Source organism: Gracilinanus agilis, chromosome 4 (genome assembly GCF_016433145.1).
Source record: "Gracilinanus agilis isolate LMUSP501 chromosome 4, AgileGrace, whole genome shotgun sequence".
In the NCBI taxonomy this organism is placed as follows: domain Eukaryota; kingdom Metazoa; phylum Chordata; class Mammalia; order Didelphimorphia; family Didelphidae; genus Gracilinanus; species Gracilinanus agilis.
Genome location: NC_058133.1, coordinates 355,873,358 through 355,889,060, shown reverse-complemented (window position 1 = coordinate 355,889,060; position 15,703 = coordinate 355,873,358). Strand labels below are relative to the sequence as shown.

The 15,703-nt window shown below is 34.6% G+C and overlaps 1 protein-coding gene across 1 annotated transcript in view; it reads left to right on the top strand.

The window, feature by feature from the left end:
• Window positions 1-3,363: 3,363 nt before the first annotated feature.
• ATG5 (autophagy related 5) overlaps window positions 3,364-15,703 on the top strand; it is a 145,510-nt gene continuing 133,170 nt past the window's right edge. Inside the window, exons 1-2 of the mRNA XM_044676643.1 lie at window positions 3,364-3,471; window positions 7,350-7,477. Coding sequence (XP_044532578.1) covers window positions 3,364-3,471; window positions 7,350-7,477 — 236 coding nt within the window. The remainder of the gene's footprint in view (window positions 3,472-7,349; window positions 7,478-15,703) is intronic.

Sequence of the window (15,703 nt, the reverse complement as noted above, 5' to 3'; positions counted from 1 at the left end):
AGGAAGGAGAGATATAGAACTTATAGCTAGCTGGCTGGACTGATCAAGTGAGGGTTTTTGGAAGGTGGGAGAGACATGGGCATTGATTAGAATAGGATCACTTGTTCACATAGAGGGTTTAGTGTTGGCAATGAGAAGAATCACTTCTTGGAGTAAAACTAGTGAAAGAGGAAATAGTGCCAGAAGGCATTTGAGTAAAGTGAAATAAGGGGGAGTAGAGGGAACTTTGAACAAATGTCCTCTTTTTTCCCCACTATGAAGTAAACCTCAGATAAAGCATTTAGCAAGCACTTTCTGTGTGCCAGACACTGTACTAAGTTTGGGGAATACATTACAAGCAAAAAAAAAAAAAAAAAAAAGCCTATGCCCTCAGGGTGCTTACATTCTAATGGATGAAGATAACAAGCTGGTGGCCAGAAAAATGGTACCTACATTGGGGGTAAGGTTAAAAAAAAAAGTCTGGAAAGTATCAGAAGCAGAAAGAAGTAAGCTTAGGTGGCCTGGGCACTTCCCTACGGGGGAGGGTGGGGGTGGGATTTTTGGCAGGAACACACCTGTCAAAGGAAAGGGTCACAGGGACACAGGCATATCCTAGAGTAAGCCCTCTTTTGGGGTGGATTAGAGCTCAACTAGGAGATAAGATAGGATTCAGATATATCCTAGTGAATCATCTGCATAAAAATAATTGAACCTATGGGAGCTTTTGAGGTCAATAAAAGAATATAAAGTTGTGAAGGCTCAAAACTGCCCCATGGTTTGGTGCACCCATAGTTAGGCAAAATATGAATGTAATTTGACAAAGGAGGCTGAGAAGGGTCCAGGAGAAGAATCAATAGATAGCATTATCAGAAAAGCCATGGGGATTAAAATTATCCTTTAGGAATGGGTGATCAACAGTGCCAGGTTGCAGGGAGATCAGGAAGGATAATGTAGCTTGAGCACTGGCCCTAAAGTCAGGGAGACTTGATTTCAGATACAGCCTAAGACAGTTAATTAGCTCTTGACACTGTTGTTAAGTCACTTTTGTCTCAACTGCAGTTGTCTCAACAATTTCCTCAGTTGTAAAAAGGGGTATAACAATAGCATCTACTGAATGGATTTATCATGAGAATCAAATGAAATAATATTTGTAAAGTGCTTTTTTCAGTGCCTAGCACATAGTAATAAATGCTTGTTCTCTTCCCTTCCCCTGGGGGGAAAAACCATTGGATTTAGCAGTTATAAGAGGGCATTAGTTTAAAAAGAAAAGAGGTCACTGGAAACCTTGAAGATACTATTAATACTAGTCCCAGTACTACCACTGCTTCAGTTTGTGTTCCATGGCTTGTATGAGAAAGTGCTGTTTCTTACTTACTGGTGCCCCCGTTAGTCTTCTGCACCTGTGCAAGTAGTGGAGCTTAGAATATGCTAGTGAATTGTGTTTTTGACTTTAAGGTTCAAACCCACTCTAACTGAGGAGAAATCAACATTTCAACAAGTTCAGGCCCTCATCTGCCTTCATTTTATCTTGCTATAAACTGTCTTTTCTTATACTTCATCACTCCTAACTAAATCAATTGTGAATTTTATTTTAGTGATAAAAATTGAGTTTTATGTTTGAGACTCAGTTTCACATCTTAGCTCTTGTATAGTTAACTTATAAACTGTAAGATAACCCAATCCTCTCACTTTCTTCTTTTCCTAAGGTAATGTAAAATAAATAATTTCAAAATTTCTTCAGTTACTATTAACATTTTTCCTATTTCCATTTTAATTAGCATGCATAAAAATGTTTTTAGGAGAAAAAACATTGGTTGTAAATATCCCTATTCCAAAATGAGATAAACAATATCTGTAGTTTCACAATGAACTGTATGAAACAGTCTAGAATCTAAGTCTCCTTAAAACTAGATAGTGTTCTTTCCATTAAACACTTATTTGCATAACTGTATAAAGTCAAGAAACTATATCACAGCAGAAGCAGTCAAGACATGCAGAAGAATTAAATTTAAAATTTTAATATTTTATTGAATTCTGCAAGCCTTAGTTATCTTGATGTTTTTCCTACAAATAACTTTGAATTCAGTCTTTGTTAGAAGAAAAAAGCTCCCCCCTATTCCAATAAAGCAATTTAATAAGCAATTTATCTAAGTTTTACAGGTTAGATAGTAGGTTGCAGAACCCAGGTAGTCTGATTCCTTATCCAGGGTTCTTTCAATGGCACAGTTTTTAAGAGGAATAAAATCTAGCATCCTGAATAACAAAAAAGTTGATTATTATTTTTAAATATATTTTTTTAAGTTTTATTTTTGGTTACTGGTATTTCCCCAAAGTCCGTAAAATCAAGTGTTCAGAATATGGAAAGGTAAAGCTTTCAGAAACTGTTGCATCTTTGGATATTTCTGTTGCCTCCTGATTGTTGTTAAACTAATTTTTTTTCACATTTCCTTCATAAAGCAATCATTCTCAGCTTATGTAGGTAATTGAGAAGTTTTATGATGGATGTGATTAGATCAACCAAGGATTTCATAGTTTGGTGCTTAGTATACTGTATCAAGTTACCTTTTTGTCACTATACTTGGAGTGTGCCTTCTTAAAATTTTTTCACCTTTGGCACTTTTCCCAATTAGATTTGATATGTTTCTTTTTCTATTTGATCAGCTAAATTAATCAACCTGGTTTTTTTTCTGAGTGCTTAACTTTTGTTCAGGCACTGCAACATACCAAGCAGTACAAGATGTTCCTTTTCCTAAAGAAAAAGAGAAGACATAAATGTAGAAAATGTTACCAATATAAGATATAATTATAATATGACTTAAAAATTAAACATGCCAGAAATTAGGTATACAGTTGAGTTAGTGTTGTCGCCTTGAAAGTAGTCTCCTTAAACTATAAACTAGAAGAAAGATTTAAGAGAATGAATCCTTATTTCACTTTTGATGTAGTTTGTTATTTGACTCATTGATATATGTTACGAATCATAACCAATTCTGTAGAGTATAGAGTTAGAGCTGGAAAAGACCTGAGAAGCCATTTATTCCAACATCCTTAATTTTATAGTTGAAGAAAGGAGGCCCAGAGAAGTTAAGCAATTTTTGTAGCACATCAGTGGGTTATTTACACTTTTTATCTCTTTAAGCAAATAATAGCAAATTCAGCAACGAAAATTTTAAACTAAAAAAAAAATATTGATGTTCTTAGATTTTAGAAGAGAATAACGTCTATGACACTAATATTCTTCTTATGAACTTTCTTCTTTATTGCTTCGTGTTTTAAAATATCTCTGTAGAGATTTGGCTCAATTACTCTCTTTACTTTGTTTTCAGTGTATCTTTGATCAAAGAAAAAATTTAGCCTATATGTGCTGCCTTATTCACTGGAAGAATGACAGATGACAAAGATGTGCTTCGGGATGTGTGGTTTGGACGAATACCAACCTGTTTTACACTCTATCAGGATGAGATAACCGAAAGAGAAGCAGAACCATATTATGTAAGTTTGTTAGTGGTAGTGTCACCAAAACCAAAACAAAACACACATATACATGCACATATTGTACTCTGAATTTTAGGCATGAGTCTGCCAGAAACACTGTTTATTAACTTAACATTATAAATTAAGTGTTTTCTAGCCCAGAAAAAGAAATGCCAAATGGCATAGTCTCTTGTACTCACACCTCCACCCCCACCCCTGCCCCAAAGTGCCCCAGGACAGCTCTTCCTATCTCAAGACAAATTAAGGTAACATTTAATTGGAATATTGAACAAAGAAAAAAATTTTTTAATTAAATTATTTTTTGGGCTAGCATTTTTTTGGATTAGCATTACAGAGCAAGAATCTCTTAATTTTCAACTAGAACTACTCAGTTCCTTTCTTGACCTTCTGGGATTGAAAAGATTTCCTTCCAATCATCCAATCATTAGTATCTTTTTTGAAAATATGTTTTTATTGATTTCTATCATTTTTTTTTTAACATAAGACTGGTTTTCTCCCAGAGTGCCTCCCATTTACCCAATGATAGAAAATCATCCCACATAACAAATAGGAGGGGGGGAAATCCATTCCTTCCCTTTCTTTTCCTACTGATTCATAGCCTCAGCAATAATTTACTACTGTACTTGTCTTCCAATAATTCTCTTGACATTGATTATTGCCACTTTTTGTGATCTCAGCCAGTTTTTAGAGTATGAGGTAAAACTTCAGGAATGTTTTGATTTTCATTTCTCTTATTAATAATTTGGAACATTCATATGGTTGTTAAAGCTTGCAGTTTTTTTTGAGAACTGTTCATATTCTTTTATCATTTATCTATTAAGGAATGATTTTTGTATTTATATCTATATCTCTGCTAATTGTTTATATATCACATATGTATGCTAATTGTTCCTATACGTCCTATGTGAGGTCTATACCCAGTATTTTCTTAAAAAAGGAAGCAATAGCAAGAATTCTGGATCATGACTAAATTGAAATTCGTTTTGTTAGGAGTTCCCAGACTTTTTTCTAAGTTATTTATTTTTCAAGTTATTATTGCTTATAAGCCCATTTTCCTTTGCTATCTATTATTGGAATATTATGTTCCAAATCTCTGCTTCTATATAGCAGTGGATTTTAATTCATGTATGCTCCTAACCATGATTCTTTTGTATTTGAATTCTTTCTTTTTGGCTGTTTACACTGTGTTTTCTTTGATGTGGAAGCTCTGGATTTTGTTTATAATGTTCCTGGTAGTTTTCCTTTGAGGGGTTTCTTACTCTAAGTGACTAGTGAATCCTTTCTTTTTTCATTTTGCCTCCTGGTTCTAAGACATCTTTGGAGTTTCCTTTGAAGATTTCTTGAAATGTAACATCTAGGCTTTTTTTGGGTTAGGGCTTTCAGGATTTAATTTTTTTCCTCCTCATTTTTTTTTTCAGGGCAGATTGTTTTTACTATACGACATCTTACATTTTCTTCCATTTTTTTCAGTCTTTTGACTTTGTTTTAGTATTTCTTCTTGCTTTATTGAGAAATTGACTCCCTTTTCAGGAAATTTATTGCTTGGGAAAAACTGTTAAATATCTTTCTAATTCTTTATTCCATGATTCTCATTTCCTTTTTGTTTTTTTTTTCCTCTAGAACTCTTAATTTATAAAAATATTTTTAGCTGTTTAAAATTTTTTTTTTTGCTTTTTCTTTTCAGGAATTCTAGATGAATCTGTACCCAGATTTTTTTTCCTTTGAGGCTTTCCTTGTAGATGTTTTGGAGTCATTCTCTTCTGGATTTGTGTCTTGAGCATCCCTTTCACCATAATGGCTTTTTATGGTGGGATTCTTTTTAAAATTGTTCATTTATCCAGATTACTTCCTGACTTTAGATTAGACTGGGTTCTCTGTACTTTTAGAGGGAAGATCTGGACTAGACCTGTAGCTTTCTTGGGATATTGAATATTATATTACTCTAGGCTCTTAGGTACCACTCAGGTTGGTGACCTGAAAGTTTTTTGTGCTCCCCAAAAATTATGATCCAGGACAAAATCCAATTGTTATTATCCCTTGGTCTGAGTTCTGCAAGGTCTTGATCTAACCTTTGGACTGAGCAACAGTAACTGCTGTTATACTTAGCCACTATTAGCCATCGGAGAACTTCTGCTGATTCAGAGTGACAGAACTTCAGGCTCCCCTTTGATCTGGGATTCTTGCAGACGTTAGACTGGGCCAGAAGCTGGCACTGAGACCCTGCTCTGCTCCTAGGATTTTAACTACACTGATACTGCTTGTTTCTAAACTTGCACCTTTCTCAGTATACTGCCTAGGCCCTGTCATCTTTCCTTACCCTAGAACCGTGTAGGCAAAGACGTGGCACACATGCCTGGGTGGCATGGAGGAGGTTTCTCTGTTCCCCCTCTCCACAGCACCTGAAGACATTTTTTGCATGGCCTGTCCCTCTGTCCAGCAGACTACTGGGAGCACTTCCTCCCCCTGTTATCTGGGGTAATGTGAGGAGCTCATAGGCAGCTTGAAGGCACAATTTGGGCACCCAATTTCTAAAAAAATTGTCAATACTACCCTAGAAAGCCTCTTTGGTAGCCCATGAATCCTCCTTAATTCTCCCTAGAGCTGTGACCTACAACTGGGGAGTATGTAACTATGCTGCCATTTAGTGCTTGTTCCCATTGTGGTATTTTGGTATGGATCTGAGACCTATTCTTGCCCTGGCCCACAACATCTCTCTATTCCTTGGAGTGCTCCTCTTAGCCTCCATTGACAACCTCCATTTCCAGTGTTCACAGATCTCTCTATCTCTCCTTATGCTAACTGGGGCTGGAAAAAATTACTCTTGACTTTTTCCTTGAATTTTCCTATCTAGATTCAGTGTGGTACATTTTCTAGATTTGTTTGGAGGAAGAGCTTGCTAGAGTATTATGGTGTATTGGTGTATTGGAATATTATACTCCACCATCTTAGCCCTTGGTCCACCATCCCCCCCTCCTCCCAACCCCCTGCCTCTTCTCTGCCTCTCTTTCATCTGTTTCATTGGGTTCAATTATCTGGAATAGTTTTTTTAAATATTGTTTTCATTATTCATTTCTCAAATGTACCCATAACTACTGCTTATGCAAAGTATATTAGTTTCCAATCCCTAAGTCTGGATTTTGGGTTTTTATTAGCTTCTGCCTACTTTTCCATTCCTCAGTCTTTTCTCTTTTTATATATTTATTTTATATGCTCAGTTGAGCTTTAGTTTTAAGATGTGCCATCTCTTATCTCTTTGTAATACTTATCTATAATATTTATATCTAATATGAAGTGGACACTTGATAAATGTTATTGATTTGTTGACAAAGCACTCTGATAACTTCATGTTGAATATCAAAACAGTATTTTTCCACTTAATTTAACTGATGTAAACCATCTTAAATTTCAGTAGTTCTTGGGGAAGACCTTCTGTTTAAAATCACTTGCTTTTAACTAAATTGTGTATTTATTTGTTTTGGGGGGAAATAACTTTGAGATCTCTCACTGGTTCAGATCAGTGTGCCTGGTTGCACATAGTAATAGTTTAATAAATTCTTGTTGATTGATTGAATTTCAGATTTTTATATTAGGAGATTGAAGTGGCCCAATTATGCTGCATTGTGTCTCAGAAGTATTTTCTGTAGATAATTTCTGTAGTGAAATTGTCTGAAGTATAAATTTTATTCAGAGAATAACTCAGAAATTTAAAAAAGTTTAATGCAGTAGCTGTTTTATCATCTGCAAATAACAGTGGTAGGTATGTTTAAAATTATATGAAGAAATAAAGTGGAATGATTTTTCTTTAGAATTCAGAGACCTACTTAGTACTTTTGAAAAAATTAAATAAAATATGGTTCTAAAAATTTTCATTTCAGTTGCTTTTACCAAGAGTAAGTTACTTGACGTTGGTTACTGACAAAGTGAAAAAGCACTTTCAGAAGGTTATGAGACAAGAAGACATTAGTGAGATATGGTTTGAATATGAAGGCACACCACTGAAATGGTGAGTGAATTTATTTGAATTACATTGTGTATCCTTTATTTTTTAAAATATTAGTCATTCTATTTGGAAAATATCTTCTTTTTATTGGAATGTGTGTGGCTGAATAGGCAAGTAAATAAAATTTTAAGGAATGATTTTAATTGGGCAGTATATTTTTATTTGTACTTCTGTTTATGATTTTCAGTGTGGTGCACTGGATAGAGAGGCGACCTTGAAGTTAGGAAAACACAGGTTCAAGTCCTGCCTCTGAAATTTGCTAAAAAATCCCTTTATTTCTTAAAGTCCTACGCTACTTTCTAAGACTTATTGCACAGACGTTCCTGTTATGCATTGGTAGAAGTTCCTCATTGAAAGGTTCCTAAAGCAATGAAATCAGAGGTCCATTCCAACCCTAAATTTATATGACCCCTATTGTGGTAGTATTTGCTAATGTTTTTCTGTAGGTCCAGATAAAATTTCATTATAGTAAATATTAATGGGAAGAAAATTCCTGTTTGGTTTTTATAATTTTCAGTTCTACTATTATATTGATTGGATCCTACATAAATTTTATCTTGACCATAATAAGATGGTAAAAAATATAACTGCCCTGAAGCAGAAGGCATTTTTTGGACTAATAGCCACATTTAGCTAACTGTTGTACTTTGAAGAGTGCCTGTTTTTTAGATTCTGTTTTTAACAGAGAATTTACTTGTTTCTTCCAAATATAAAAATAATTTGGTAAAAAAAAAATTTTATTCTTAGTGAAAACCCAGGTGTTTAGTAGCATAACATAAGTCTCTGATATGTATGCCAAAAATTTTCCTTAAACAAAATATTAGAATTCTCTCAGTTAGTTGATTTGTGGAAGACGCATCATGGTTCAGTGGGAAAAAACATTACATTTAGAATCAGAAAATGAAGATTCCAGAAAGAGAGAAAGGAAGGATTGAGAGAAATGAAGGCCCTGTTCCTGAGCTAAATCTTATACTAGTTCCCTCTTTGGTAGCAACAATTAATCTTTGTTGCCTTCCTTGAAAAAGCTCTTGCTTTTCATAGTTGTATATATCTTAAATTTTAAAGCACCTAGGATATTGATGTTTACTGTCCTAGTCTACTTTTTATTCTGATGGAAAGGAAATGAGTACCTTACATAATGAATTTAGCCAACTTTTCCAAGTCTGCTTTTTTCTCTCAGGGCTTATGAAATATAAGACTCACAAATCATTAGCTAAGTGCTCTTATTTCTGAGACCCATGTGCTCTTTAGAGTTTTAACTACAATTTAAAAATCAAAATTAACTTACTACAAATGTAAGATAAAAATAAGAAGAACCAGTAGAGTGCAGGGTTATAGAAATAAAGGGAAGAAAGAAGATGGTCAAGAAGGGGTAATTGAGGACAATAAGAGCTAGTCAGAGTCAATTTATTTAGACAATATGGAGGTCATTGGTAACCTTTAAAAGATCAGAGTCCAATTTGGAATGAGTTAAGGAATGAATGAGTGGTAAGGAAGTAAAGGTACTAAGTACAGAGAAGATTTTTTTATAAATTTGACATTTGAAGAAGGAATGATTGGATACTATTTGAAAAAGAGGATTAAAAGGTTGAAAGATGTTTTTATTTAAAGGATAAAGGAGAACTGAGCCTGTTTGTAGGAAGGAAAGTAGCATTGGTAAGACTAGATTATAGGTATTTGTTTGATATAGAAGGGTAGGCAAGTGGAGGCTGTGGTCAAGAGTCCAGGAAGAAGGAGTCCATTTTGGTAAGGAAAAGTATGACTTTTTCACAGGAAATGAATAAGAAAATTAGGGTTCAATTCATAATGTGGCCAGAAAAATAGCAGATTAGTTTCAGGTTTGGTAAAATACATATACCTATCAAGACACACTTAGGGACTATATGAATACTACTACAAAACACTCTTTGTACAGACAGGAGATCCTGGGTTCAAATGTGGTCTTAGACACTTCCTAACTATATGACTCCAGGCAAGTTACTTACCACTCTTTTACCTTGGAACCAATCAATACATAGTGTTGATTCTAAGATGAAAGGTAAGAGTTTAAAAAAAAAAAAGAAAACAGGTCTAAATAATTAAAGAAATATTAATTGCTTATAAGTAAGCCAAGCAACATAATAAAAATAATGCCTAAATTAATTTATTAAATATCATACCAATCAGACTACTAAAGGATTACTTTATATAGCTAGAAAATTTTATAATAATTTATCTGAAGGAACAAAACATCAAGAATATCAAAGGAATTAATGAAAAAAGAGGGAAAGAAGGGATCCAAGAAGTGCTAGATCTCAAACTATTCCACAAAGCAGTGATCATGAAAAACAGTTTGGTACTAATTAAGACATAGAGGTTACACAGTATATACATAAGTAAACAAGCACAGTAGCCTAGTATTTGATTAACCCAGAGATCCTAGCTTTGGGAACAAGAGCTCACTCTTTAGCCAAACTGTTGAGAAACTGGAAAACAATCTGCTATAAACTAGGCATAGAACAACATCTTATACTGTATACCAATATAAATTTGAAATGAGCACATGACTTAGACATAAAAAATGACATTAAAGGATCAAGGAAGAAATTACCTGTCAGATTTATAGCTAGGGGAGAATCCATAACCAAACAAGTAATAAAAAGGATCGCAGAATGTAAAATGGACAATTTTGATCATACAAAATTAAAACATTTTGCACAGACAAAAATCAGTGTAACTAAAATGAGAAGAGAAGCAGGTAAATGGGAGAAAAGTCTTTGCAGTATAATACATTGGGAATTGGTTGAAATTCATAAGAATAAGAGTCATTCCTCAATTGATAAATGGTCAAAGCATATTAACAGGCAATTTTCAGAAGAAGATATCCAAACTTAGGGGGGAAAAAACCAAAACTCTATATAATAGAGTAATGCACATTTAAAAATTCTGAGGTTCTGCCTCACATCCATTAGACTGATAAAATTGATAAAAAAAGAAAATGACAAATGATAAAAAGTTGTGAAAAACAGGCACAGTAATACATTTGTCAGTAAAGCTTTCAACTTCTCCAGCCATTTTGGAAAGCAGTTTGGAACTCTGCCCCAAAAACTAATGAACTATGTACAACCTTTGATCCAATAATACCTACTACCATGTCTGTACCCTAAAGAGGTCAAAGAAAGAGGAAAAGGACCCATATGTGTGAAAATATTAATAGCATGGGAATTGGTTGTGATGGTAAAGAATTGAAAACAGGAATGTCCATAAATTGAGAAATGGCTTAAGTTGTGGTATATGTATGTGATGGTACACTGTTGTGATGTAAGGAATGAGCAAAGGAACAGTTTCAGAGAAGCTCGGGAAGACTTGTATGAACTCATTCAGAACAAAGTGAACAGAACCCAGAGAATAATTTATATAATAACAATATTGTAAGGACAAACAATTGAAAGACTTGAGAACTCTGATGAATGTAATAACCTCCTGACATGCCAGAATTCATGTTGAAACATGTTCAGTTCCTCAAAAAGAGCTAATAGACTCAGTGTATATTGAGACATATTTTCTTGGACATAGTCAATGCAGAAATTTGGTTTTTTGACTATACTTGTTTATAACAGTTTTTTAACCAGGGTTTTTTGGTGTTTTTTTTTTTATGGTAGGGCTGGAGGTGGGAGGAAGAAAATATTGATCTTAATTAAGTACATTGGTAATGTACTTTGGGAATAATAATACAAACCATAATGTGATAGACCCTAAGCTATTTGAGCCCAGGAAAGGGACCTGGTAGTGACCATAAACTGTTTACTGAAGATATTGGCCCTCATGTTGCCTTTTTAGCGATATAAAGCCCAATAGAGGAATTGGCATCTTTAAGAATGATATAGACAACAAAAACAAACTGGACTTACTTTTATATAAAATATGGTTCATTTGTGTATAATTTGATCACTGTACCTCAAGAAAGATAAAAAGAAGTTGAAAAAAGAGAATCTTTCTTTCTTCTTTCTTTTTTTTTTTAAACCCTTACATTCTACCTTAGAATCAATACTGTGTATCGGTTCTAAGGCAAAAGAGTGGTGAGGGCTAGGCAATGGAGGTTAAGTTACTTGTGCAGGGTCACACAGTTAGGAAGTATCTGGGGCCAGATTTGAACCTAGGACCTCCCATCTATAAGCTTGGCTCTCAATCCACTCAACCATCCAGGTACTCCTAGAATCTTAACTTTCTAATCATGTAGTCACGATCAAATGAGATGTAGGTATGGAGCTGTTGCTCAGTGAAAATAGATGAAGGGAAAGTTGAATTTGAGAGAAGATAGGATATGTACAATAAACCTAGAAAGTGAAATTGAAAGCAAATTGTGAAGAACTTAAATCCCCAAACTGAGGAATTTGTAGTTTATCCTAGAGAAAATGGTTCTTGAGGAAAAAGTTCTTGAGAAGGGGAATGGCATAGTTGAACTTCTTTAGGAAGAATATTTAAACAGTTGTGTGGAGGATGAATTAGAGGAGAGGCCGGAAGCTGGGAGTATAATTAAAAGGCTACTTTCAAGTAAGAAAAGAGGTTATGATGAACACAATGGTATCTATCTAAATGAGAAAAAGTAGATGAATGTCAGAGGTGTTATGGAGGTAGAGAAAAGAATTGGCAATGGGATCACCTAGAGCCAGGCCTGGAGACAGGAGATCCTAGGTTCAAATTTGGCCTCAGATGCTTCCTAGCCATGAACCTGAGCAAGTCACTTAATCCCAACTGCTCTTTTGCCTTGGAACTAACACTTAGTATCAATTCTAAGACATAAAGGTTTTTAAAAAAAGAAAAGAATTGGCAACTGATTGGCTATGTCAATTGAAGGACAGGGAAGAATCAAGGATGATTCAGACATGAACCTGGATATTTTGAAGGATAGTTGTTCTCAGAATAGAAAAAAAGGGGGTTGAAGAAAGTCTGGATTTATGGGGATGAGGGGAAGGATGTGAAGATAATAAATTTTGCTTTGTATATGTTGATTTTGTGGTGCCCGTGAATCATCCAGTTGCCAATTGATAGGAGCTTCAAAGAATGGTTGAGGATAGATATGTAGTTCTGGGAGTTATCTCATAGAAGATAATTGAGCCTGTCAGAGTTAATAGATCCTTAAGAGAGAAAAGAGAAGTGGAAAGAACTGGGCTAGGGTCTGGTGTTGGAAAATTGTGGGGGAAAAAATGTGGAGGGAATTAGGACAGCAAGTACTTAATTGTGAGAACTGAATGAACCTCACTGACTCCCTGTTGTTACTTAATTCTGAAACTAGTTTAGTTCCTTTTCTATTCAGTTAATGGCTTAGTTCTAATTCTGTCCTGTGAGAAAAGTTTATTCACTTGTGGGAATTGGGAGGAAAAAAAACTATTGCATTGTTAGAACCTAGGCCTTTGTGGCTCAGAAACTGGACCACTCCCACCTGCCTTTTAGAGACCCTTAACCAAGGACCTAGGTTAGTGATGGTGAACTTTTCAGGATGGGTGATGTGAGAAATGCCCTCAGGTGCCTGTGGAGAAGGGGATGGGGAGCAGCCCAGCCCTGCATCTCTTTAGCTGTCTAGTAACAAACTCTGGTGAACTCTGTGCTGGGGCGATGGTGTGCGTGCCCACAGAGAGGGTTCTGGGTGCGCCCTCTGGCACATATTCGCCACCATGGACCTAGGTCATATTGACCAGAAACATAGTCAGATCCTAAGACTGATTTAAGGAATTTTCTCATAATTGTACATCTCAAATAATCTATATACTTTATCTGAAAATTGACTCTGTACTGATCAGTCAGTTATTGTTTCCATGTTCCTTTGGTTGCATATAGACATTTGGGAGGAGTGGGATACCTCTTCTCCTAAATTGAGGGAATTGTACCTGTTCATTCACTCTCCTCCAAACTTGGAAAGTCTCTAATTTTTTATCTAATTAGAAACCAGATTACCTAATGTTGTATGGTTTCCTTTTAATTATCTTATTTGATTGTTTTTAATATATGAAAGTCTGTCTCCCCCTTTATTCAGGATCCAGCCCTAACCTGAGGAAAGGGCTTAGTCCCAAATTGTTGGGCAATAGGCATGCCCTGCTTAATTAATCAATATGCTTAGAAGATCAGATCTTTGTTTCCTCAGTCATGTCATCTTTTTTCTGGTTACACTGGGATATTGATATTGATCTAGCAGTAGAGGCTGAGAAGAAGTTACCAGACTGATAGGATAAAATTTTAGGAGAATAATTTGTTAAGAAAGCTGGGAAGAGAAGAGAATGTTCAGGTGGTTCAGGTCTAGTGTCTGATATATTATGGGCTATGTAATTGTGGATTTCAAAGTAGCCCAGATAATTCCTAAGATTTTATTGGGGGAGAGGAAGAGACAAGAGACCAAGACAAAGAGAGAGATAACTATTTCTGAATGTTTTTGTTTTGCCAATATTTGTAGCTTGAGATGTCATTCTGTTGTTTTCAGTCCTGGATGAGTTTTTGTGACCTCATTCAGGGTTTTCTTGGGAAAGATACTTGAGTGGTTTGCCATTTCCTTCTCCAGATCATTTTACAGATGAGGAAATGAGGGAGAGTTAAATTACTTGTCTAGGGATCTGGCCAGATTTGAACTTGGGAAAATGAGACTTTCTACCTCCAGGCCCAGCCCTCTATGCACTGTGCCATCTAGCTGCCCCAGCTTGAGATTAGTTTGGGACAAATGAAAAGAAGTTAGGGTTTGGCTTAATAAATACTTTTTATTTGTATTGTATTACCCAGAAGCTAGTAATTATCTGGAATTAACTCACTCAAGATGTGATATGGGCAATAGTTTGCAAAAAATTTATGTATGTTATGTCTACAAACCATAAAATTTTTTATTAAAAGAAATGTTTTTTGCCAAGTTCTTAGCCTTTGAGGTTGATTATCAAGAAGATGTATTGCCTTTGTTGTGTAAGAGACAGAATATTTAACTACTCAGATTTGACCAAGAATGGCTCTTATGTCCTTGATTACAAACATCATAGATGAAATAAGTTTTTGGTAGATTTTTGCCTTCAAGTATAGAGATTGAAGATGAGGAGGTAGGAACAAATACTACTGGCAATTTATTCCTTATGATATTGAGTGAAATGTTAGCAATAGCTAGGTTAACCAGTTAACCAGTGATACAGGGAGCAGAGTTTTGCTGGATATATATCTGTGCCATTTTTTATGTACTTCTTTCTCTGATGAAGTAATAATTTAACATTAATTAATTAGTGATGATTAATGAAATAATAATTTTATGATAAATTAATAGTTTAGGAAGAAATAGAATTTTAAAATGAGCAAAGATTAGGTCAGAGGAAAATGAGAGTTGGGAAAAACTTGAGGCCAAAAGATTTATGTAATAGAAAGCTAGACAACATAGATATAGATATATGTATATATATATATTAATATCTACAGATATGTAAAATAATTGTAAATAAAAGTTTTTAAATTGTTTTGATGTATAGACATGGAAATAGACTGTTTCAATGAGGAACACTAGCTAAATTCAGAGAAGTTCATTTTGACTAATAAGGCGATTAGATGTCTATTAAGATCAAACAATGCCAGTGAAATTATGGATCCTCAAAATAATAAAGATATGCTAAATTTTAAATTATCATGAGAATATTTATAGTTATAACATAGGCCATTCCAATCAATCATGATCAGAAGGTAAATCTTGAAACTGACCCAGTTGCATAGGAGATAATAGTTGGCCATCCACTCCAGTTGACATATATGTCAGCAAATACCTCCTCCTTACTTCTGGTGATTTCACTGATTTATGGTGAATAAAAAGTAGATTTTCCCCAGTGGAAGATATTGGAGATCCCTGTTATAATAACAGCTTTCACATTTATAGAGTACTTTTCATGCAACCGTTACCTTTTGAAATTGGTAGTATAGGACCTCAGTGGAATTCCCAAGTCCTATATGGCTTTTTTTCCACTCTACTGTTCTGCCTCTTATATAATAAAATCAATTTCTGTATTAACTGACTGATAACAGAATTTTATTTTAACCAACTGCTCTCTTTTCTCTCTAGGACATATAATATTTACATTCCATAGTAATTGATTTATTTGGTACTTTAAAATTTGTAAAGCATTTTACTTTTATACACATGTTTCTGATGTCTGGTCTCCTCCCAGATATATAATAGTTGGTCTCACGTCTGCCATATATCACAGGAAAATGGATTTGGTTCAAAGATAGTTTTTCTGT